The sequence below is a fragment of the Cladophialophora carrionii genome (genome assembly GCF_000365165.1).
Source record: "Cladophialophora carrionii CBS 160.54 unplaced genomic scaffold supercont1.1, whole genome shotgun sequence".
NCBI lineage: Eukaryota > Fungi > Ascomycota > Eurotiomycetes > Chaetothyriales > Herpotrichiellaceae > Cladophialophora > Cladophialophora carrionii.
In genome coordinates this window covers 5,488,042-5,512,235 of record NW_008481816.1, presented here as the reverse complement: position 1 = coordinate 5,512,235, position 24,194 = coordinate 5,488,042, and the positions used below count along the sequence as shown (strand labels likewise).

Here is a 24,194-nt window from a genome sequence, read left to right as displayed (position 1 = left end):
CTCCTTCTGGCCTAGCCGGGTAGCATTCAATTCGCACCGTGCTGAGCGGAGAGTTGATGAAAGTGATGGTGGTGATGGGACCTGATTCCATTCGTGCTGCACGGGACCGTTGGGCTTTGTGAAGACCAGAGGCTGGTGAGGCTAGACCCGAAGATTGTGCCTGAAGCCGAGTGGACGGCAGAGTGGAAAGGGGGCTTAGGCTAGGAGTCGCGTGTTAGCGAACCAATACTGCGGCTCGTGCTTCGACGGGGACGGCGGAGAGAGTCTTTAGGTCTTTCACTGGCTGGACTCTCGAACGGCCAGGATCTCTCGGCCCTAGTGGGACTCACTCGGACACTGGAAGAGGACCCGAGCACTGGATACGTACTCCGTACTGTGAAGAGCCTGCCTCCAGTATCCGACTGATGGTGCGCTACAAGAGCCAACTAAGACGAAGAGACAGCCCGAACTTGAAGTCAAATGTGAGAATATCGCCAAGGGTGACTTGTATCAGACTCGAACTCTGAAAAAGGCGACCAGGACGATAACAGTGAATTGAGCTTCTGCACGCAACGGGCTTGTGATAATTGGCGGGAGATGCGGGATGGAAAAGGGAGCAAACCCAGCACGACGCGGGTGCCGCCGAGCGTTGAGCGCCGTGCTGCGAGACACAGGCCTGGAGATGCTCACATGCAGCACTCGTGTGGTCCAAGCTCTACGTACAGTCCAGAAGGGGCCCCAAAGCCCTTGGAGTGTGGTCGCGATGATTCGAGTCATGTTCCTTTCCCTTCATCAGTGCAATAATACCAACTTAAGGTGTACGGAGTCCTGAGCAGACACCCAGTACTGTACCAATAGTGCTGCACCAGGTCGCCCGGGCGAGGGCAGAGCTATTGGTGCTATCGGGCACCTATGAGCTAAGCCTGGAGAAAATCACCCCTACCATTTTAGCGGCAGACCCACGCCTAAACCCCTGCCGCCGCAGTCGAATCCGGCCCAGTCACTATCCGGTCCGTCTCCACACCTCCAGCATCTTGCATTTTCACACAGTTCCCGTGGTTAGCGTCTGTTGGCTACTTCACTGACCCAAAGTCCCTGCTGCAGGCTCTTCTCGACACTCAAGAACCAAGGTTCGAGTCTCAAGCCTCGAAGACTCACTCTTTGGCAAACCCCCAGATCGGTCTCAGAGACACCCAAACACCACATCGAGTGGACAAAGTACCGTCGGTCTGCCGGACTACGCCAACCCTCACTCACTTGCACTCTTTGTACCCGTCAATCGTACAGAAGATACTGTCGGCCGTGCCAATCGTCCCTCTTTAGCCTATACCAATTGTCGATCCCTCCCTTCAAGCAGCCTTCATTCAACAATTCTAGGGGACCGCCATTTTAGCCTTCAATCAATCGTGACCTGTCAACATTGTTTTGATTGAGCCAAACTCATCTGGGCAAACTCTCACGATACTTCCCGCCTTGGACGTCGCACGGTACACGACTTTCGCGTCCACTCCCTGGATTCGCGTCCGATTCTTCACCCTCTCACAACACTCGCTCGTTGACAAATCCCGTATGTTATAGACAACTGGACCTGGAGCAGGTGGTACAGACGCATCGGCGCCAACCTCAAGAGAAGGATCTCGAAGGACTGGACACTTGCGGAAATTTCTCTTCATTCCCACGGCCTTCTTGCTGGTACTCGCACGCGTGTAGCTCTTCGCAACTCATCTTGGAGCCTCGCTCGAATTCCTGTTGTCATCCGCCTTGCACGGTCTACGCCAACATGTCATCCGTCGAGGAAGAAGACAAACGAGGTGCCGCTTTTCCATGGGTACTAGAACATCTATTGACCTATCCGGGCACCTATGAGATCCCTTTGCGAACCATGTACACTCTCAACGCCACGACTCAACACCAACAGTGTACACCTCTTCCCTCACCGAGGTCAGTCCCTGGAAATGCCTTCCCCCGAACGCCTGCTGCGGCCGTCGAAGAGCAGCAGAATATGACCACCATGACTGCGGCTGCCCAGTTGAAGGCGACTCTCGTGCAACACATATCACAAATCCCCTCGCAACCAGCATCCTTGCCTCCCAGCTTCATTACAAGTTTTGTCCGACGATGCTTTCCACGCGAACTCGACCAAGTCGACTTCCCTCAAGCGCTAACTGCGATGGACTACCTCAAGGACTTGGAAGTCCGACGCCGGCGGGAGGTGGTGGCGGCTTTGGATAAGCTTGGTATCGACCAAGAAGACATCGGTCATCGCAATAAACTGGCACAGAAGTACCCAGGTGTTCTGCGCTGGGTCATGGACATCGAAGAGAGGGAGCGCAAGGTTGAAGCGCTCTACACCCAAGTCTATCTGGGGCTGCGCCGCTGGACGCTTATCAACGAATTGTCGCTGACCCCCTTCGATAAAGGCAACTGCCTTGCCATGCTCAACACCCTCTACCCTCCCATCAACATGAATGCCGGTCACTTCGTGCAGCCGACGGCACAGCTAACGCCCCAGGTTTTGACTCAGCAGCGCACTCAATTCTTCAAGTACATCACCGCAGTCGAGAAGACGGGCCCGTCGGTCTTGAGCTACCTGATGAATCACGCCAAGAGAAAGGAAGATGCAAATGGCTGGGTCACCTTGAGGGACTCCCTGGACAAGTATATTAGCCTGGCCAACAGTATCATTGAAGAGTGCTATGACATTACTGGTCACGGTCAGTCGCCGACTGCCGCGTCATTCAGCTCCATCGATCATGAGGAGGAAGGCCGGCGCAAAGTCGACTCGGCGATTTCGTTCGGATCCGGCAACTCGTCGAACCGCAACTCGGCTCAGAGCAACAAGTCGACTCACAGCCAAAGAAGCAACACAACCAGACCAAGCACGAGCAGCAGCTTCAGCAATGTGAGCCGTAGCCACAGCCGCCAGGTGTCCCAGGACAAGAATCTGTTGGAGAAGCCATTGCCTCCGCCAAAGGATGACGATGTCACGGTGACGCAGAAGTCCGCCGGATCCACCCTCGAGCGGATTGCCCGTGAACTGCGAAAGATCAAGAGTCGAAACAATGTAAAGGACGATCAGTGTCCTCGCACGCCGACGGCCACTCCGACAGATATGGTCATGAACATGATGTCGATCATTGAAGACGCGGGACGACCTCCGACCGCACCTGGAAAGGATCGTAGCCTGAAGAGCAAATTGAGCATACGAAGGATACGTTCCAACACAGCTCTCTCCGAGAGCAACAGCACGCGTTCTCTCAGAGATCAAGCGTCTCTAGAGATGCCAGCGTTTGACGCAGACGAAATGAACAAGAGCCGCCAGCGATGGGAAACGCAGCAGAAGCTGAGATGAAGGATGGCTGCAGACTGAGACAGCTTGTGTGACATTGTAACAAACAATGTGTACTCTAATGACATGCTTTGGGGTTTTGGGGGCGCAATGGATTGCGGCTACTGCTACCGCACAAGGAGATATGGAGTGGGCTCCAAAGACGTGTAACGATACACCACGAAGACTTACGAGTGCTGAAAACACTATCCAAACTGGATGATGATTGGAGCTTGTGGACATTACTGGTACCAGACATGTGAGGCTCTCACGAGCAAAACGGTTGATTTTGATTCTCTGAAGAAGGTGCAAGAAAAGCGGTGTGTTGTCCTGTAGCCAAGCAACAAATTGTGCTGTGGAAGATTGAATGATGAGAGAGATTTTCACCTTGATACTTCTGTATTCCTGCTTCATCAGAGTGTCGATGTGGACCGTATGACATTCCTCTGGAGGCCTTCGAATGCCCATCGCATGTCAGGTAATGAAGGCCAGGTGTATTCGGCGCACCGTATTCCGACGCAATGTGTGCCTTTGCCCAACAGGAGCCGAGTCAATTTCACCAAGTATCCTGGCCACTGGCCCGACAGGCATGCTGTGTGCTTCGTAACGGCAACCTGATCTCGAGGAGTCGACTGAGCTTTGTCCTGTTCATCCACATCGACGACAGACTACGTCACTCTCCGGCCATTGGAATTCCGGCCTATAGGTACCACATCGAGAAACGAGAGGCTCTTTATCTGCAGATGTTGCTTACCCGTGGGACAATTCTCACCTCAAGGACTGTTGCACCTGCAACTGCCTCGGTTGGCAGTCACGTGGGAGGGGCTGAGCGTTACTTCTTACTCTAGTTTTACTGTAGTTCCAGCTTCGTGATCATCATAGAATATACAGAATCCAAACCACTGCCACCAAGGACGCAGAGCTGCAATTCAGCAGAAACCGCCCTATGGTCCATAAGGTAGGGGGATTTACAGGAAGCTCGCTGCTGGTCCGACAGGTGTACACACATCTCACGAAAACGAGTACAGATACTCTGGGTAACAGATATCTTCGACTATTGAATGGCTAGTGTGGTAAGATCGAGGTCGAGGTGCCTTTATGCGTTGTGCTCGGCGCGGCAGGAATTCGACCGTTGGCTTAAGTCAGCCACTCCTACAGTACGAGTTCGATCCCATATTTCTTCCCTCTCGACATACTTAGAGAACAGGGCACCGTTCTGTCTCTGAGAGCCGGCCAGCGGTCTTCTCTGAAATGACCGCCCCGCCTCGCACCACGGTATTCTGGACTCTGGCTTCAAAGCGCCGTAATGGCTCTCCGTAACACCGCTAGGTCCGGTTGCATTTACGTCCCTAAGCCTTCTCGGTCGGCTGCCGAGAAATACGGCGGTACGTATCGCTCTGGCGGTTATAGGGGCGCTGCCTGTCTGGGGTATACCCGAGACTCTCTGGTTGCTCAACATGAAGATGATTATGGTAGTAGGTGGTGATTCACGAGGAAATAGGACTTAAGCAACCAAAACTCCCTCTGCGCCGCGGGGGGCTGCGAACTTATCCTTGAAATGCACGAACGACATTCATCTGGCTCAAACGGCCTTGACATCCCCGCCGCATGCCTGTGTCTGTACATTGGACAGGAGCACTGTGGCAGCGGGGATTGAGCGGTTCGTCTTGAACGAAAGGCTCATATATCAGTCTTCAGCTTGAGCTCTTCGATCTCTTCAATCAGATCAGTTGTCACCGCGCTTCTTACCAGATCGGCCCGCTTGATACCCTTTCGTTCCAGCCTCGACCGCCCACCATCATGTCTAGCGGCTTTGGCCAAGCGCAGATGCCGGCCTTCGTGCCTTTCGACTTCAAGTCCAAGAACGAGGACTATGCTCGGAGTTTTTCTTCAAGCAGGAGAACATGGCGCCCGGTGGGGCCCGATCGCGCGTGGGAATCATCACCTGCTGCGACGCGCGGTGTAGTCCCGAACATTTCTTCCGGCTGGCCGAGAACGAGGTTTTCGTCCTGAGGAACGGAGGTGGGAGGGCGCTGAGCGACGACATTGTGAGGACGCTTGCGGTTCTGCAGGTTGCGACCGAGATCCGGGAGTTGAAAGTGATTCATCATACAGGTCCGTGTCTCTGGGCTGTTGAGAGGCCGCGTCTTCTGCCTGCACCATTATGGAGACTTTGCTGACGGGCATAAAAGGATGTGGCGGTCTCAAGTACACGGACGAGTGGGTTAAAGCAATGATAATCAAGAACGATCCCGCAGCCAAGAACGGCGCATTCCTCGAAGGCGCAAAACCGTGGGTCGAGTCGATGGTTTACTTGCCATTCACCCCAGCAAAGGAGGGAGCGACAGCGAAAGAGATATTAGAGAGCAGTGTCGTTGAGGACGTGCTGTTTCTGAGAAATCATCCTTTGGTCAAGCCTTCCATACCAATCACAGGGTGGATTTTTAGCCAGGAGACTGGTCTGGTCGAGGAAGTCAACTGCGGTCTTGAAGATGGGTGCGACCCTGCTCAGCTGGAGTTGCTCAAGCAACAGCTGGCTAAGAGAGACCAGTAGGATTGCATTTGGCATTGACGAGGCAGCACAAGTACTCCGTACGGAGAAGTGGTAGTCGAAACATAACCCTGTGATAGTGGTAGCCTCACGATCTCAGCCTTGTGCGGCCGGAGAAATAGATAGTCCGTATGGTTCAGGATGAACTTCCTCTCGACCTTTGCCGAAATTCACACAATCACAACTTTATTAAATATTGTCGGAAGGTAGTACTCTTGGGCTGTCCAAGGGGGAAACACGGCGCTCTCAACCCATTCACACATTCCAAACCCTGTTGCTACCATCAACCTATACGAATTGCATCTGGACCGTCCGCGACAATGGACACTACGACCACCAACCCGCGAGGCATACCCACGTTCCCCTTCATGTCCAATGTGACCGACTACGTCAAGTCAATCGAAGATGTCGAGCCAACCCTTCAGAGATTCCAAGAGATGGTGTCCAAATACACATTCATGCAACAGAATCTGGAGCGAAGAGCGATCGGACTGAAGGAGAAATTGCCCGAGATGAAGAGGACGTTGCAGGTGGTCAAGTTTCTGAAGAAGAAGAGGAAAGACCTTGCCGAAAAGAAGGAAAAAGATGGCGTCGAGGAGCTGAGTCTCGACGAAGATGACGATCTGCTTGGGGAGAAAAAGCCCGGTGGCGACGAGCTTGAGACAACATTCTCCCTCCAGGACACTCTGTACGCCAAAGCCATCATCAAGCCAGCGCAAATCGATGAAGTATACCTCTGGCTCGGGGCGAACGTCATGGTCGCCTACCCTCTCGACGAAGCTGAAGAGCTCCTGCAAGCCAAGTGGGACAAGGCGAAGGAGAGCCTGACTGCCTGTGACGAAGACCTCGAGTTTCTGAGGGTTCAGATCACGACATTAGAGGTTGCGATTGCGAGAGTGCACAACTGGGACGTCGGCGAGAAGAGGAAGCTACGGGCACAAGGGAGATTGCCGGAAAGCGTAGGCGGCAAGGGCAAAGAAAAGGACTGAGGTCAGGAACACCTTTGCCACAGTGGTTCGGAGTGGACTCCACAATTCAACATGGCCATCTTGAGAAGGCCAACAGTGTGTGTGCTTCCAACTTGGTCTGACACTCCCAGACGTAACTGTGCTATCATCTTATCTCCCTGCGAGGGCGCCGTTGACTGAAAGGCCACAGCGCGAGGTCCCATTCGTCAGTAATTTTTCTGACCATCTCTCGGAGCAAAGCTCGATCCTCTGGACTGCGTACGCTAGGACACAGCAGGCACGGCTCTGCGCTCTCGCCATACTGCTTCGTCGCCAGCTTCTCATCGAATCTGCCACAACCACAGCGAGCCACGACACCACCGTGTTGCACATTCAGCTCCTCACTCCACAGACCGTTGAATTGTTTACAAGCTGAGAAGTACGGAAGAATTTCCTTGACATTGGTCGTGGGATCACAGTCGTCATTGACGTAGTCGGTGTCGTACGCATCCCCAGTCAAGACGAACAGAGGCTCCTGTAGCTCTTCGGGCACTGGGTGGCCAGTCATTCCAATATGCGTTGGTCTATGGCGAAATGCAGCTCTTGGCTTGCGCAAGGCTTCCTCCCGGTCAATGCCGCCTTCGAACATACAAGCTATAACCCTGCCGCCATGGTCCTTGTTTACGTCGAGTGGTTGTCCCTTCCCAGCGTCTCGATATGCCTCCAAAACTTCACCGCTGCCCTTGAATTCGATGTGAGCAGTAAGCTGATTGGGAGTCAGCCATTCTGACCAGGGGTCGGATATGACCTTGCCGGTTTTCTCGCTTGCTCTCTCTACGGCATCGCAGTAGCACGCGCCACAGAGTCTGTCGTACGAGTGGATTTCGGCACGCAAGACATTGTGATCGCCATTCTCCAGTCCTATCCGGTTGGTGGCAGGGGTCCAGCACGAGCGGAATTGGGCGTTTGTATGCTTGCAATGGATATAGTGCTGAAGGTTGAGGTAACACATTACGGCGTGTGACTTTTCCGGAGCCTCTATCCTACTCGTTTTCTCCTTGTTCGCGGACGATTGGACTATACCGGGGGTGTTGTCCAGCGATTGTTATGGCTTCGGCGCAAAAAGATTGGGACTACCCACCCTTGGCCCTTTGTCAAATGGTCTGCAAGACAGCAAGATTCAGACGGACTGCTAAGACTCATACATACCTGGGGCCCGTTGTCGATTCTGGTGATATGGCACTCCATGCTGTTTGTCGCAGGCGTTCGACCGTGAGATACTCAATGCGAACGCCATGTTCCTGGACCATTGCAGTGGGTGCATGTCGCGCCCAGACAGCAGGCTTGGGGGCAACCTTTTCACATAACAGCTGTTCCAAATGCGAAACGCCTCGCTCCCGAACCGGGGCTACTCTTTTCAGACATCTGGGCACTTCTGTGTACACGCACGGCTGGACAAGATCAGAGCCTCGTCCGCAGTGCAAAGGACGGTATAGCGCAGCCTCGCAACCTCGCAGCCTTGTATCCACCAACCAGCGCACGCTAGTTCGACTCTGCAGGAAACTTTGCCGAACGATATTCAAGGTGCAATATTGGCGCGTCGTGATTGGCTGGAACTCGATCTTCCACCCTGATTGTCGACTCCAGGACTGTCAAGGCCATGGCCAACTCTTTTCTTCACTGGTATTCCGGCTGTGTCTTCATTATCCTTTCGAACTCATCTCTTTGCTGCTTATACAGTCTGACTCTCCCGCCGTCTTCGGGTATAGCCTTGGTGGCGTTGCGCTTTTCACCTGGGATTGCTAGCATCTTCCAGCCTGATGCCCCTACTAGAGGCTTAGACCCATCTATAGCTTATTCGGGGACTCCAAGTCAGATCCTACCTTTCACGACCCCTTGCGACCACGCAACAGACCTTTTGTTGGGCCCGGCCTGCGGAAGAACGTGCATTTTATCGTAGTGATAATCTAACACGGCATCTTCGTGGCTTCCACAAGGCGACAAATGACTCAATAGCCATGCAGAAGCCCGAGCTCTTCGAGCAGGAGGTAGCGCAACCCTGTCCAAAATCAACTCCACTGCTTCTCGGGCCCCTGCCAGCTCCTCCGATCCCGCCAGATGGAGGAAACGACTCCATCCACCCGTCCCTGGACGTACAGCAAGCCGCAATTTTCTCCCGAGGAAGAAAGGCGGATTCACAATCCTACGGCATCGGCGCGCTTCCATGCACGTAGGAAAGTGCTGGAGGCAGAGGACTCTGCATGCTTCATGACCAAACTGAAGGCTGAGCTTTGCACCCTGGTTCGAGAACGTTACACTTGTCGTGCGCCCACGCGACTACTATCGTGAAATTGGCTCTGAGGCATGGCCTTGTTTCTGAAAGCCAACCTCTACCAATTCTGCCCGCGCTCGAGGGAGCGGTGCCCTATGTATTCCAGGCGCGCCAGGCGCGCCAGGCGCGTTCTATAATTCGGAAGGCATTAGGCCTGAAGAGATACAATGGCCTCGCAACATTCTACGACAGGATGAATAGGATACCAGACGGAGATGAATTAATTACCTTTCGGGGTTGGCCATCATCCCCCCGATGCCAACCACCATCAGTGATCCCATGCCGAGCTAGATAGATCTTTGAAATGGATACCGCGCTCAGTTTGTCTGGCCCATACTATGTCTCCATGGAATTTTGCGTGATCTGGAGGCCTGGAAATGAGATAGATCCCATGGCTGAAACCGATTTATTTACTTCGGCAGCCCGGGTGCCTTGAAGGAATTTCTCCTGCCTATAGTGCGATCGCCGAGCAGTCTGTACCTACTCAATCAGTATGAACCGTGCATGACCGTGACCAGGACAACGACAGCGACAATGGTTCTGGCCGTGCAGAGATAGTACTGTCAACATCACAGTCACATCACAGTCACATCACAGTCACATCACGATCATGATCACTTCCCTCCAGAAAGGCAGCAGCTCAACCACGTCACTGTAGTACATCTCCATGTCCATGTGCATACATGTACGTTATTCGTCTTTCTTGCGCTTGCTAGTTCCGCCCACTACACTACAACCACCACAGCATCGACGTACCCCGGCAGGGAAGGAGAAATATAGACAGGTGGACACGAGACAGTCGATGTACGCGTGCAGCTCACCATGACCTCCGTTACTTCCCGAGAGGACGCCGACTCGGTCGCCCGTGACCTCTTGTCCGCATGTTTCAAATGCCAATGATCAGGGCCGCGGAACCCGCTTCGAATGTCTCTACTGCTGGGACGTGACAAGTTGACCATACAATTTCGCCACGGTGAAGTTGGTGGCGAGTAAAGAGGCCATCGTAGAGTCTTGCTACACCGACGACTGCGGCAACACTCGCCGTGTTTGTACACGTCGGATTTGGAGCGGATGGCACAAACACAACGAGAGAAAAGTGATACTACTAAACTCAGTTCTCCGTCTCTCTCATTATCGACGTAACGATCTGATTTGATCTCCTGGATTCCATTACAACAGCTCTCCTAGAAACCCTTTGTGCTGGTTGGTATGCTCTTCAATCTCGTATCAGTACTGTTGCGAGTCCCATGTGTCATTGAATCATGTTCACCTCAGAGCTCAAGATACTCCAAGCATCTCCATGCATCTCTGTAAGAGCAATGAAGGGAAACACATCCTAGCTCTCTTCCACGCCAATATGAGCCAGCCATACCGATCTGTGGCCATACCATTCCTCAGCTCTACCACTGACGCTCGATACGAGCCAGGCCTGCTTCACAGCTATTGTCGTACCAGTTCATGTTGATGCTGTCTACCCAGAACTTGCTGAGCTGCCCTTGGACGTTGGCATAGAACTGTAGTGTGGACAATTTGTAAAACAGGTAGTTGAAGTTGACCATAGTGAGCTGACAATTGACGAGGTCCGGGCATGGAGGAATGTGAAAATGTTGAGTGGCCACGACAACCTCCGACTGAGTATTATTGTCCCAATGGTAGGCCGTAGCAACAAAATCGCAGACCTGGCTCAGGTTTCTCGATCCATTGTCGCATCCCACAAAGGCCGAATCGGCTGAGAACCAGTAGTGTTTACTGTTGCGGGCCCACGCGCCAATTGATCCTGGTGGAATGCTACCAGCATCAGGGGAGCCCATCACCGTATTGTTGAGCGATGGGTCCCACTGCGCCAGACGGTCGCCGGACTGCGGAGGGAAAGGGTCGCTCGGTGGAGGTACGTATCCCCATCCATCGCCCCAGGCCAAGAAGTTGTAAGGATTCTGAATCATGGGCGTCCCAAGAAAGCTGGCATTGCTTGTATTGGGGATAAGGTCGTCGAACTATTTGCGGTCAGCTAGTTCCCCCCTGGCTTGAGACCATCGCTTACTCCGATCTGGAAGGGGCCGACTTCCCCACAACCGGCGGCTGTCGGAGCTGGTGGTGGGTTGGTTGACGAAGGCACTGATGTCTGGATTGTTATTGAGCCTGTAGTCGCAGTGCCGGTCGTGGTGCTTGAATGAGTGATAGTACCAATACCAGGAATGAATCCAGGCGTGGCTTCAGATGTCAGTAAGGGGACGCTGGAGAACTATCCGAGACGAACTTACTGGTTGTTTCCCAAGAAGTGAAAGTGTATGTTGAACCACCAGCCCAATTATTGCACCAACCCACCTCTTGACCACCAATAGTAGCAGAGATCCACACACAAGTTTGTCTCTTCTGGAGGTCGTCGACATCGGAGGTAACAGTACCGTGGTCATAAGCACTGGTGTCGTAGCCGTAGACCGATTCGACTGGCACGGTAGCGTAAACCGTGGCAATCTCTGTAACTGTAGAAGTCCACCGAAATTGAGTGAATGTAGCCTGCACGTCTGTTCCCGACACGGGAGGCAAGGTCCCTGGATAAGCGCCAGTGCCAATCGGATCCGAGCCATTAAATGCAGTGGCCGGTCCAAAGAGTGAGGAGTCAGCTGAAGCACTGCCATTCCAGCCACCATAAGGACTGGTGAAAGCGCCATGGACATTGCTATCTGCGGCAGTACTTGTGGTCGTATTGACTTGGATGTTCTGTTGGTGTGATGTGGCAAAGGGGAGTGGAGAGACGGTGACAGTTGTGACTTTTGCCACAATCGTTGGTTCCATCGAGCTAGTGACGGACTTCGACATGTAGAACACCGACGCCCCGGGGGTGTTGGACATCTCTGTAGCTTCAAAGCCAGACACTCGGACGGAATCAACAAAGGTCACAGTGCCGATTGGCTTGGCTGAGACCGGTGCCTCAACAACCTCTTGGCTGACTTGCGCCGTGTCAATTGAGGCCCAGCTGCTCGCAACCGCATTTGGATCTTCGAGAAGGATGGTGACCGTGGGAGGGACATTCGTGACGGTCTTGTAGACTGTGACATAGTTCCACATGGTTACTGGAGAGCATGTTGGAGCCGGCCTGCACCGAAATCAGTCAGTGCCACGTACGTCGAGACTCAGGAGATGTTGACTTACGCTTGTCTGATGCCCAACACACCAGCTTGGCACAGCCCAGAGACCGCTGCCAGAAGGAGGGCTGAATCAAGGAGTCTCATTGTGGCAATGACCGTGGGTGACAAGGAGTGTGAGTGACCTGGCCAGTCGTTTGATCGGATGGTGTCTGATGTGTCCGAAGAAAGAGGGAATGATCAGATGACAGTGAGGAGAAGAGGTGATGGTGGATGGCTGACAACAAGAGGAAAAGAGTGTGACAACCGTGGAAGACAAGAGTGAGAGGACCAATTGAGCTTTAAAGAGTGCAAGAGGCGTTGAGAGAAGGTTCAGAAGTCACTCACTTGATTGTCAATGAATGACTCAAGCGAAGGTGAAGTTGGGAAGAGGTTAAGCTCAAATGTCGGTAGTGACGACAAATTGACCATCGTAAATGACAATTTGACGACTTCTCACCTGCGAGTGCCTTCCGTGGCCAAAGGTTGCCAACAGCAAGGAATGTCACTGTCGGAGCCTCGTTGTTGCCGGACAGCTCCAGCCTGCCACAACCTCATCGCCAATGAAGCTCGATATCACTCTCTGCCGAACCCGCATGCAATTATTTCGCCCTTTCTGGAAGCCTGTCCTCGGGTTAGCACACATGCAGTGCACATATCTGCCCTCCGCCGTGGGACCCCAGGGGGTTTGTAACGGTGACATCCTCACAATTTCTGCGCAGTTCAGCCTGAGCCTGTCGCCTTTCTCAGGTAGGGTCAGAAGTTCGCCACGTGGGCGTGGATGTTGAGGAGGGACATGAAACACTCACATTTCGCAGAGCTGCATGCTGTGTGTAATGCAAACACTTCTCTCCGTAAGCTTGAAGTAACCACGGCCATCGTCTCCAGCTAACGCGGCAAGGTCCCGACCAAGATCGGATCTCCCATGAGCACGCTCGGGCCTTGCAAGAGCCAGCTTCGCAATGTTTGCTATCGGCCGGGTATCTGCCAGATCCCATCCCCAACCCGGGTACAAAGCCCCCAACCGCGAGACTGACACAGGATTTCCTTACAAATAGACCCGGGTGCCTACAGCCATCGCCCTCGCGTCGGAAATTCAGTGACACCGCTTAATTTCGGCAGGGCGTCAATCCATGGTGTGTTTTCCTATCCCTGATATGTGTTTGGAGGCAACTGACGTGTTCCTGAATTCGAGACGCGTCGTGGTTGTCAAGGGCGCGCCGAAGCCGGAGTGACTGCTATACAGTCTCATCATCCCCAGGCTGGGCCAGCTGCACAGTCTATGAATTTGCCTCCCGAGATCAAGAAGCACGGGACATGTGCAGCCTTCCCTTGACGGATATGTGGACGCAAACAACGGTCGTGGCGATGGAGTGTCTCCATAATTACTCTGTTCCAGAAGGGATTAGGACCTTGGCGAATTTGACGATCGACTTGCAGCTAAACGACCACTTCAGCAAGCTTTCACAGCAATCAAAGTGGTGATAAATCTACAACGGAGCAGGCAAGGCTACACAAGGGCTGCCGCACGTCGCATAGCAGAAGAGTGGTCGGGCGACCGCGCTGCAACCCAGATTAGAAAGCTTGGAAAAGAGTAGGTATTTAATCTTCATTCAGCTGGACCCGGCTACTCGAGCGACCTGAAGTGAGAACATCATCTGGTAACGGGAATCTTGTCGCTTCTTAGGACGCAGTCAAACGAGCCACATCGTGTGACTCATGGATGTTGAGGAGCGAATTTCTTGATTGAGGCCCGGAGAGCATCACCTGAAGCGAGGTCCCAACGCCAAGCCTTTCATATATAAACGACATGATCATGAATTACTCGTGGGTATTCCAGTTGCGCAATAGGCCCAGAAAACCACCGCTAAACGCTCAACGCTGGACGCCATATGCATCAGAAGCAAGACGTCGTGGCCCAAGTGCATGCATTCGTCAACAAGCCATCAACGCATCAGACAAGAAGTGTCAGAAGTGAAAGGGTCGTTAGGGGTATCTCTCAATGCAGGCCGTCAGAACTTGGTAATCAGAAGAGCTGCGTCTCGAAATATGCCACCACTTGGGTCGTCATGATGGATTCGAAAGCCATCTCGTCTCGTAATACCTGTGAAGAGGTCGTCATCGAATGTATAGTAGATGCGCCCACTCATCGAGCGCTATTCTCACCGCTGGTGGCCACGGCCACCAGAGCTTCGAGTCGGTTCATTTCCCCCCCATGACCGCTGCGGCCGCCAAAGGACATCGGGTGCTGGTGATGGCCGGGTTCGATAAATGGAGCTGGCACGAGGCACGCCTGCAACAAGGTTACTTTCGCTTCCCGACAGGATAGCATGAATTTTGGACGGTCACTCACATTTTGGTGTGTGTCAGGGGGCAGATGGCCGTGCTGCGGTTCCATATAACCACTGCTTGGCATGATCATGGGGTGTACTTCAACTGCCGTCATGCCAGGTGTGGGAACACCGTCGCTACTGCTGGAGTCTTCGGGGGAAGTCCGAGCCGGCGTAGGCCCTCCGTACCACGCTTGCCGCTTCGTCCGTTTGCCCAACGACTGTACCTCGAGTGCCTCACGTGCCATGTGCTGATGTGGTTGAGCAGCCATCATTGATGCCGGGGGTCCCATGTCGGCGTGCCGGGCCGGCTCATTATACCGCATGCCAACATTTTGGATCTCATTTAAGGTTTGCTGGCCCCAGGAGCCTACAGCTTGCGGTCGGTCGTCGAGTTCAGGGTATTGGCTGGGACGTTGGCCGTCCCACGATACATGTCCCTGACGCGCACGAGGGTCTGTGCCGGGCGGCGCGGACGACAGACTGGGATCAATCTGCATGGGACTGGGCTGGCGGCGAGGAGGCGTATACGAGCGATGCTGTACATGATCGAAACTCTCAATGCCCGGCAGCCGAGGGGCTTGAGCCGCCGCTGCGGTTGCGTGTTGTGCATGTGCTGGTTGAGGGGCATCCGGCGTCTGCGAATAAGTTAGCCCGCTGGTGGCGGGGCGTCCATAATTGTAATTGCCAGCGGGATAAGTGGAGGCGTGCCACGTCCGTCTGCGCCAGTCCTCCCCCGGCGGTGTTTGCTGGCCGGCGCCAAGTGGAAATGATGCTGAGGTGGGGCTGGCAAACACGCTGGAATTTGAAGACGCATGAGAACTCGGCGGACCCATCTGGTTCATATATCCAACAGCATAGCCTGCAGGGTATTGATGTTGATAAGGGTGAGGACCAGAAGGTACCGACAGGCGACGGGCCTGAGGCCTTGAACCATAGAAGCCAGCCAGGCGCGCGTTACCCGAAACGGGTGAAGCCACGGATGATAAGGACCCGGGGCTCCCTGGCGTGGCGGAAAAGTTGGCTGACGTAGGTGTGCTCAGACCACTGGGAGACGATGGATTGTATCCGCGATACTGAGCAGGTGGTGTATGCGGTGGTTCGATGCCCAGACTCGGCCTACCCGCGTTGTCGTTGGCCATCAGGAGAGGCGGCGGTCGTCTCTTCGCCTCTGTCACCACGCTGTAGTTGGAAGATGTTGACCCAATACTGGAAGCGGAGAGATTGCGGCTATGTCCCCGGCTGTGTCCACCAGTGCTCCCACCAGTGCCTGTTCGCGGCCGACCTGTGGGTCTGACCCGATCGGTGCGGATTTGACGTTGGAATCGGGTCCCAGTAGCGGCAAGGGAGTCTGTCGGGATCTCCTCGTTGACATGCACCGTCTGAGCATGTTGGCGCAGGTTATCCAGCCGCGAGAATCTCCTGTTGCAGTGGCATTGAAACGGACGTTCGCCCGTATGTTTCCTTATGTGGCGAGCCAAGTGCTCGCTCCGAGTGAAGCTGAGGTTACAGGGCGGGTAGCCCGTGCAGAAAAACCTCTGGCCTTTCTTCTTTCTCGAGGCAGGGTCTGCCTCGCCCGACTCGCCATCGTTGTCCGAGCCTGGTGCACCCTCGTCATCATCGTCCATATCCATGGTGGAAGATATCGCCTCTTCACTATCCCTTCTCTCCTCGGCATGATGCTGGGCTCCGTTGCCATTCTGCCCGTCGTGACTCGACGGTTGTGAATTCGTGGAGGGGCTTTCCCGGGATGGAAGGGCGTTATCGATCAGTGTCATGTTGGATTCGTTTGTCGAGGACGGCCCGTATCGACCGGGTCGCGGCGTTGTAGGAGAATCCAGGTCCTCCATTCTGTCCTTGGGCGGTATGTTGTCGCTTAGGACAAGGCTGGAAATGGCGGCCATCGTGGGGCCTGAAGTGAAGCAGGAGTAGTGCGACCTCCAGGCACTTGTCTGGGTGCGGCTTTACGCCACGCAGTAATGACACATCCGGAGCAGCTCTGTCGACGGTGAGACTGCGCTATGTTTCGCCTCGTGATGGGCACGTCGACAGGAGGGATAGGGCGACAGGCTGAAAGAAGACGGAAGATGCAGCAGCGAAAGGGTCGGGTGGGTGGCGACGTCAACGGACGCTCTCGGAGGGGCTGGAGCACGGTGATAAGACTAGGGTTTCCGCGCAATGGGTTCAGCAAGGTTACGGTTGCGCAAGCCGACGGGCCATACGATCGACGAGGCCAGGGGATGACGAAGGACAGAAACGGATAGTGATGAAACAGCTAGAAGGATCGGACAAGGCAACGTCGACGACTCGCGACGAAGAAGGGCAAGATCTTGGTTGCGTTTGATCGTGGACGCAGGACTCGGAAGGGTAGTTGAAGTGGGAGGAGAGTTATTGTTGGCGGCAAGTCGTGCCCCTGGTGTGCATGGTGGAGCCTGGACTAGCTCCAGGCCGGTGGCAGATGACGAGCCTAGAGGCACCTGTGCTGAGCGGTCAGTGGGGATACCGTGCGTCCAAGGTGGGATGAGTCTGAGTCTGGCAGACGGGCGCGAGGGTGTTCTCGATCAAGTCAGCGGCTTTTCAGGCCGAAGGGGATCTCTGAACCGATATTCGAGGGAGAACCGCGATGACGGGGAGGGGACCATGAGAGACAGAGAAGAGGATGGGCGCAGTGCATGTGCGATACTTCAAGTTGCAGATGCCTCGCAGCAGTGTTGAGCGACGTCTGGGTGGTTGAGCGAAGCCGTGAGCCGATGGCTGCCGTCGCTATGCACGCTCGAGGTGTTCAAGCGCGAAATGGGCGAACACCCAGACGTGCAGCCTCAAGGAAGGGGCAAATCAGCGGACCAGAGACAACTCGATGCTCCCTGGGCGGGCGGGTGCCTGTCGCAGGCAAATGCCTGGGACGCCTGGAAAGCGGAGCGGCTACCAGAGGATGAATGATGCGAGGGGCAACGACTGATTGGCGGGGCAAGGCTGATGGCGGGAGGATATTCAAGGCACAGCCCACCAGGCCTCTCGGGCTCCTTCAGTTAGACCTGCGCCTGCGGTTGATGTGCAGCATTAGCCTCGTGGGCATCCCTGCGAGATCAGCACAGCGGCCACTCAAACGCACGATGCAAATCTTAAAAGGCCTCTTCCTCCACACCTTCGACTCGTCGTCGCTCTTTTCCAGCGGCACACTGGACCCAAGAGAGGTCGCCCGTTCATCGGGATGGAGCTGCGAAACTGCGTCCGTGGCCATGAACTCGTGGGACGACCACGACGACCGGCTTTTTACCACCTTACGTTTGACGTTCCTGTCATCCCACTCACACTCTGCTTCGTGATTGCCCGAGTGAATCGGCTTTTCGCCATGCAGTCCAACGAAGCCGAGCCTGTGAGGTGCCTGTCATCAGTCTGACACTCCGCTTCGTATATGTTCTCGCCTGACTCACCTTGTCTACGCGTACAAGGAGCTTGAGATGCGGCACGTCCGCATCCGGCTCATTGCCCGCGGGACACCCAAGACTCGGGCGCTTTTCTGACAGCCATCCTTCTCCTTGTCCATCTCGGCTGACCGCATACAACCCGCCGTTCGACTGGTGCTCCGGGTGTGTCGGGTCTGACAGTCCAATGAGCACATGCCCGCAGTCTCAGCCAGACCCCAGGATTCAACCAGGTCAGGTACATCATTCCTGCTGCGGAGTGTCGCTTCCTTGTGCACAGCCCAGAAGTCGCATTCAGATGTTCGCTCGATCCAGGAACAGGCACATTATGTTCAGGTACACTCCGAGTTCAGCAGCCGTGCCAATCACCTTCTCATCTCCTCTGACATTTCTACTAAGTATCAGATGACACGTTCTGAAGTCTTGATGTACATGGTATCCATGCATTTAGATTTGTGTTTATCTCGTCCAACGGTTGTCTGGTGAATTACCGCCTCAAAGGTGCAAGAAGCCAAGCTAGCAACAATTGCATGTGACACAACGAGCCCAACTACGGAGTAGCTATGGAGTAGCTATCACCGTCCAAGTTGCAACCATCTCTGCTGGCGCCGATATGCTGCACCATGCCTGCCGTGACTCTTCTTTTGCAACTAGGATACGGAGTATTGAGCACGGCAATGATCGCCATGAGTCAGTTGCACTCCCCAGATAGAATTTAGTTCCGGACGGTACTGGACACGACAGGATCTCTGTCGGTAGTAAGACACCGTGGCAGCCTCCGTAAGAACAAGGTAAGAGGAAGAAGAAGCAGCAGCAACTCTTGAACCACACAACTAACTCAGAGCCGGCCAACTAATCGAAGCCGCCGGAGAAATTTCAGCCTTGCCGGAACATCGATCATCCTTGAATGTTGTACGTTCGATCTCGTCCAACATCCGCTCTACACACCTCCAGATGTCCCTCCACTACGGAGTACCGACTAACGCTATTGCCCTGAAACATGAACGTATCGAGAACCTCCTGGGGTTAATCTAGACTTTTCTTTTGCAACATTAAAATAACCACCCGGACGATCTATTTCTGAAATAATACTTGTCAGCCTCATCGGATTTCTGACAGTCCGACTCCTGGGGAAGATTACACCCGTCTACCCCGGACGACGACAGGTTTGGTAACGACGGTGGAGAAACCCATCTGGCGGACTCACAGGATCTCACTGCCCGTCATGACTACAGCGGGTCCGGCGCCAGCAGGGACCACCGCGACAACATCATCCTACATTGACATTGACTCTCTCATCTCCGACGACTTTTCGCCCTATGCACACGCCAATGGCCTCGTTCTTGCCACCAACAATCCATCCGACCCAGCAATAGATCTCAACACACCGCTGTCCCGTGTCCTGTTCGACCTGCAAGAAATTGACTCACATATCGATACCCTCACCTCCCGCTCAGCACTTGATATTCTAACCTACACGTCGACACAAAACGCCGCGGCACAACGGATCCTTTCCAGAGTCGAGGAAGAACGAGCACGGCTAAATGCGAGCTACGAACGGCTGGAGAAGGAGGTCCTGGTGCGGCACCAAAAGGCCGTCGAGGCCCAAACCATCGCCCAACGGAGCTGGGAAGTCCTCAGGCTGGGCAGAGGTGTACAGCGGCTTCTCAACTTGGCCAGGCAATTCGAGGTCCTTATCAATGAATCTGGCCTCGGAGGCACGCGTGCCGGCAAGGAAGACCATGGCGTACTCGTCCGCGCGAGCATCTCGATCCTTTCCTTTCGCAATATCATGAGCGGCGAAGGCGAAGAACTGGCTCGCATCAACCTTGTGAGGACTCTGCGGGGGAGGGTATTCGAGGATGGAGAGGCACGGATCTTGGATTTTGCTAGACGAGTGGTGAGGGAGTTCTCAATGAGCACGTTGTCTCCAGCACCGGGCGGAGCTTCAACTACCTCAGCGCCTACATATCGAGAGGTGGAAGACAGTCGAGCCCGTTTCAGCAGCGCAGCGCATATACTCTACCTCCTCTCCCCAGCGCCACGAATAGATGGACAGAAGATGACCAGGAAGGACTTCGAGCCGGAATATCTGATACGTGCATTGCAGGGGTATCTGCAGACTGCCATCACTTCGAGTTCGGCATCGATAGGGCGTGCACTGGGACAACTGCCGACCCTCGACAGAGCCTTACTTGAGACCAGCGCAAGATGCCAGAATGTCGTGGCTTTAGAAGCACTTCTGCGGAGTATAACGGCCCCCGAGCATCCCTTGGTGGCGTCCGAAGCGCCCGCGAATATTGACACACTCACGACGGGGGACGACACCTCGGATGAAGACGACACCAGCCCCACCACCAAACAGCCTACGGAAAATTTCCTGGCCATTCTTCTCACTGCTCTGGACACAGCATCGTTGCCCTCATACTTTTGGCGGTCGCTGGCCTCCTCGTTGTCCACGCGGGTCCAGGAGATCCTCAATCGAGGGGGGATTTCAGCACGGACGCTCCGCAGTCAGCGTGATATGGTAAGGGCCGAGGTCCGAGAGTGCGTCCTGCGAGGCTCAAGACTCCCTCGGACGGTGACACTCGGAGATGCGAGAGCCACCGCAACGTCGAAGGGAGAAGAGACCGTCGAAAACTGGGAACGCGAGGCCGCTGTAATGGTTGGAAGTGTCGCAGGCTTGCTTGGTCGATAGGAAGAACTGCTCCTGGCTGGAAAATCTCCAACCCCTCACAGAGTTGAGAGATGCGTCCCTGGAATCACTCCGAAATAGGAGTGAAGATGTTCGATTCAAGAAAGCGCAGCTTGTGCAATGCCATCATCATAGGCTCCAAACCGCGCTCCCACCTGATACAGTACCACGCTATGCAAAATTTTGTACAGCACCATAGTCTCATCATACACGGCACCAGCTCATTCCTCGGCTCCGCGAGTCTCCCCTGGTGCTCATTGGAGCCGCTTGCCATCCTCCTAAGTTCGTGTGTCTTACCCTCACCCGAACCAGGACTTCCCTCCTCTCTCTGCCTTGGCCTTCGCCGACGCCGCAGCATCCTCCTTGGCGATCTGCTGTAACGTGCGATCGCGCTTGTAATCCATCACTCTCTTCTCCTTGAAGTATTTGATCTGGGCGGCACACAACGTCAGCGTCGTACTGGTCTCGCTTCGTTCCTCTCACGATCCACGACCGTGACAGCCAGCTTACCCAACTCCTTGCACAATCCCGCTCATAGGCGACCACCTCTGTAGGACAAAGCTTTCTGCTCTTCTCATCCTCCTTGACTGCATCGAGGATGTCGTGCCGGTCTAGGCATTGGAAGAACGCGTCGCGGGACTCGTAGCAGTGTTCTCGGGAAGTGCGGTCAGGGGCGACGTAGCCCCCGTCTTTCGATCGAGGTGGCTGGTTTGCGGATTGTGGTAATGAAGGGTTGGAGGAGCCTCCAAGCCAGGAGGGGAGGCCCCAGGTCATGGTAGATGCGGCGCAGACGGAGGGAAGGGAATGTGCAGAAGATGATCTTGTCGACGCCGATTGAGTCGATGGTCCCCTTACGTCTTATCAAGATGTCGAAGAAGAGTGTAACGTTGAACGATCTACTGGAGTTGTGCAAGCGCAAGTGCGAGATATGTTGTCAATGATTTCATCGAAGCATTTCTCCGAGCCCGCAAGCTTCAATTGGAAGTAGAAAAGTACTGACCAGTTGGAGAAGGCTCAGCCTTGTATCCACGTGACGAGGCTGTGGCTCAGGCTATATCTCTCACTGAACACTTCTCCATACCCACCCATGCCTACGCGACCATGAAATCGAACCTGCAAGTACATTTCCACCCCCAATGGCGGCAATAACAATTGCCATCGCATATCGACCCTGCAATTCTGTCAGATAATGCCGCGCCCGCGTCGAAAACCACCCCGGTCCGGCGCGCTCACGGAGCTCCCACCCCTCAAGATCCTGCGGTCCATCCTCGTCCTCCAGCTGTGGTACTACACCACGTTCTTCATCTTCGCCGTATTCGTGTCACTTGTCCTCGGCCAGGAGTTTTCGCCGGACTTGGTCCTTGACTGGCGGAGCGTGAGGGGAGACAATACGCTCGGCTGGACGGTAGGCTTTCTGTGTGTTGTCAACGGATTTGTCACGTACGTATCCGTCTTGCGCCCGAGGCACCCTCGGTGCGGCCCTCGGTGGGATTTGGCAGTGGCCGAGAATGTTCGCTGACTGACTCCGGACCAAAAAGCGTGATTCCGATCCTCATCTTCATCTCGCGGTCGAAGCTGGTCCCGGACTTCGCGTTGACACTCCACTTCATAAACCTGCTCGTCACGTCCTTCTACACCGGCGCAATACCTACGAACCTACTATGGTGGGGTCTTGAAGCCGCCAGCGCGGCACTAATGATCGTTACGGGCGTTTGGGCGTGTCGGTACAGAGAAATGCAGCCCATAAGTTTTGGGACTCCGGCGACGAAGAAGACCGTCAACCCGGCTGGAGACCCGGCAAACGGGTCCGCAGAACCACTTATGGGGAATAATGGCTATGAAATGGGCAATATAAGGGGAGATGACAATGTATAGCATTGGGAATGGAGTCTCCTTTTTGAATCAGCAAGCGTGGAATGAACAGACATGAGTGAGCCAACAGTCTTCCCAACGGGTTTGGCAGAGCTTCTGTGTCCCTCAGCGAGGTCGCCGTGCCTGTGTCGCCCGTTGAATGCTGCTGGACACCGCATGCGAGCGTACTCTGACCAAATGTCGAGGCTCATCTTTTGGAAGGGCGCTCGCACGCTCGTGCGAAAAAAGCGGGTGGACCTGAACGGGCGAGGATCCCTGCTATTCTCAGGAGTCTATACGTTCTCGCCTCAGGTGAGTAGGTATATTTCCAGTTTGAGGTCCTCTGTTGAGAACAAGGTCCTTGCTCTTGAACATCACCGTCAGTCCCCAACAGCAACTTCTGCAAACCTTCAAATCCAAGTCACCATGAAATCTATGCATAATCCAAACAAGGTCTCTTCGCCAGCAGTTCCGGGAACCAGAACCCTCCAAGACCGAATGTCTTAGGCGACGTCGTACCCATTCACGCTCACCATCCAAGCCGATATCTTCCAACACTATGTTTTCCTTTTCGCCAGTTGTCGCCCGTATCTTACGCCCATCGCGCATCCGCACGAGGACTCGACTCACCATTCCTCCTTGAGAAAGATATTGAATGGCCAAATCAGCGGAATCCACTTCTATCGTACCTAGGATACCAAGCCCGCACAACTCGTGATGCCTGGCTGTGGTGATTGGTCTGAGGGCTCGCGAGTATCGTCATTTAAGTCGCCCGACCCGAAGGAACCAGCGCAGCTGGGTAGGTGCTGGGAACGGAAACAAATTACAGGGTCGGCTCTGGCTGTTTTAGCCCGAGGTGGAAAGGTCCGGACCCCTTACCCTACCGAGTTGAAGATGTTGATGAGGAGGAACGAGGATTGAAAGTCACACCTGTTACATTTGAGCTCGGTTACCTGATGCGAAGTTAAAGCATCGTACCGCCAGGTCTAGGACAGAGAGTTTGGAAACAATGCGCCCAGTCATGGGGAACTGGATGGGTAACCGACGGACTTGAAAACAGTTCAGCCCGGAGCATTCGATTGACTCTAGGTACTATCCAGCCTGAAAGGGAATTTGCAGTCTTCCGTCGATGATGATATGGTGGCTTGGCTTACGTGAATCTGTCGACCCTGTTCGCGAGTCTGCGAGTCTGCGAGCATTGGCATTGGGGGATTGAACGAACAATCGAATGTATCGATCGTGCCATCTATCCGTCTACGTCTACACACTGCAATTCTCCGCCTTTCCCCCTTGCGAACCACACACGCGCCAGGACCACACCACATCGCACCTGTTCCCAGCTCGTCCTATTCTCGGCTCAGTCAATCCACGCCAGCCACTCGTCTGAACCGAAACCCCGCTTGACGTCCGAAGGACAACATAGACCAGATGATCCAACGTCTTGTCCATCTCAGTCTCCGGCTCTGGCTCCGGCTCCGGCTCAGTCTCGCCATCCACGCCAAACCATCGACACAACCGCCCACGCGGCAACGTTGGCAGTAGCGATGACCATCATGAAGATAGCCGTGCCCCCGGTCTGACTGGCCTCCTGCATCATCTCAATGAGGTGTGTGAAGAAACCTGTTTCTGGT

General features: G+C 54.4%; 9 protein-coding genes across 9 annotated transcripts; 5 read left to right on the top strand and 4 right to left on the bottom strand.

Annotated features, from left to right (window-relative positions):
- Positions 1–1,759: 1,759 nt before the first annotated feature.
- Positions 1,760–3,331, top strand: G647_01983 (uncharacterized protein; the record flags this gene model as incomplete). Its single annotated transcript, XM_008725382.1, has 1 exon — positions 1,760–3,331. The coding sequence occupies one exon, from the start codon at positions 1,760–1,762 to the stop codon at positions 3,329–3,331; it is 1,572 nt and encodes a 523-aa protein (XP_008723604.1).
- Positions 3,332–5,211: 1,880 nt separating this feature from the next.
- Positions 5,212–5,861, top strand: G647_01982 (uncharacterized protein; the record flags this gene model as incomplete). The annotated part of the gene is made up of 2 exons (XM_008725381.1): positions 5,212–5,422; positions 5,500–5,861. The coding sequence occupies 2 exons, from the start codon at positions 5,212–5,214 to the stop codon at positions 5,859–5,861; spliced, it is 573 nt and encodes a 190-aa protein (XP_008723603.1).
- A 317-nt stretch (positions 5,862–6,178) lies between these two features.
- Positions 6,179–6,847, top strand: G647_01981 (uncharacterized protein; the record flags this gene model as incomplete). Its single annotated transcript, XM_008725380.1, has 1 exon — positions 6,179–6,847. The coding sequence occupies one exon, from the start codon at positions 6,179–6,181 to the stop codon at positions 6,845–6,847; it is 669 nt and encodes a 222-aa protein (XP_008723602.1).
- A 124-nt stretch (positions 6,848–6,971) lies between these two features.
- Positions 6,972–7,817, bottom strand: G647_01980 (uncharacterized protein; the record flags this gene model as incomplete). The annotated part of the gene is made up of 1 exon (XM_008725379.1): positions 6,972–7,817. One exon carries the CDS (start codon positions 7,815–7,817, stop codon positions 6,972–6,974), a length of 846 nt encoding a protein of 281 aa, XP_008723601.1.
- A 2,720-nt stretch (positions 7,818–10,537) lies between these two features.
- G647_01979 (uncharacterized protein) lies at positions 10,538–12,206 on the bottom strand (the record flags this gene model as incomplete). The annotated part of the gene is made up of 3 exons (XM_008725378.1): positions 10,538–11,131; positions 11,179–11,348; positions 11,399–12,206. The coding sequence occupies 3 exons, from the start codon at positions 12,204–12,206 to the stop codon at positions 10,538–10,540; spliced, it is 1,572 nt and encodes a 523-aa protein (XP_008723600.1).
- Positions 12,207–14,408: 2,202 nt separating this feature from the next.
- G647_01978 (uncharacterized protein) lies at positions 14,409–16,496 on the bottom strand (the record flags this gene model as incomplete). The annotated part of the gene is made up of 2 exons (XM_008725377.1): positions 14,409–14,555; positions 14,616–16,496. 2 exons carry the CDS (start codon positions 16,494–16,496, stop codon positions 14,409–14,411), a joined length of 2,028 nt encoding a protein of 675 aa, XP_008723599.1.
- A 2,746-nt stretch (positions 16,497–19,242) lies between these two features.
- On the top strand, positions 19,243–20,715 carry G647_01977 (uncharacterized protein; the record flags this gene model as incomplete). The annotated part of the gene is made up of 1 exon (XM_008725376.1): positions 19,243–20,715. One exon carries the CDS (start codon positions 19,243–19,245, stop codon positions 20,713–20,715), a length of 1,473 nt encoding a protein of 490 aa, XP_008723598.1.
- A 296-nt stretch (positions 20,716–21,011) lies between these two features.
- G647_01976 (uncharacterized protein) lies at positions 21,012–21,486 on the bottom strand (the record flags this gene model as incomplete). Its single annotated transcript, XM_008725375.1, has 2 exons — positions 21,012–21,143; positions 21,223–21,486. 2 exons carry the CDS (start codon positions 21,484–21,486, stop codon positions 21,012–21,014), a joined length of 396 nt encoding a protein of 131 aa, XP_008723597.1.
- A 415-nt stretch (positions 21,487–21,901) lies between these two features.
- On the top strand, positions 21,902–22,587 carry G647_01975 (uncharacterized protein; the record flags this gene model as incomplete). Its single annotated transcript, XM_008725374.1, has 2 exons — positions 21,902–22,152; positions 22,251–22,587. The coding sequence occupies 2 exons, from the start codon at positions 21,902–21,904 to the stop codon at positions 22,585–22,587; spliced, it is 588 nt and encodes a 195-aa protein (XP_008723596.1).
- Between the last annotated feature and the right edge of the window lie 1,607 nt (positions 22,588–24,194).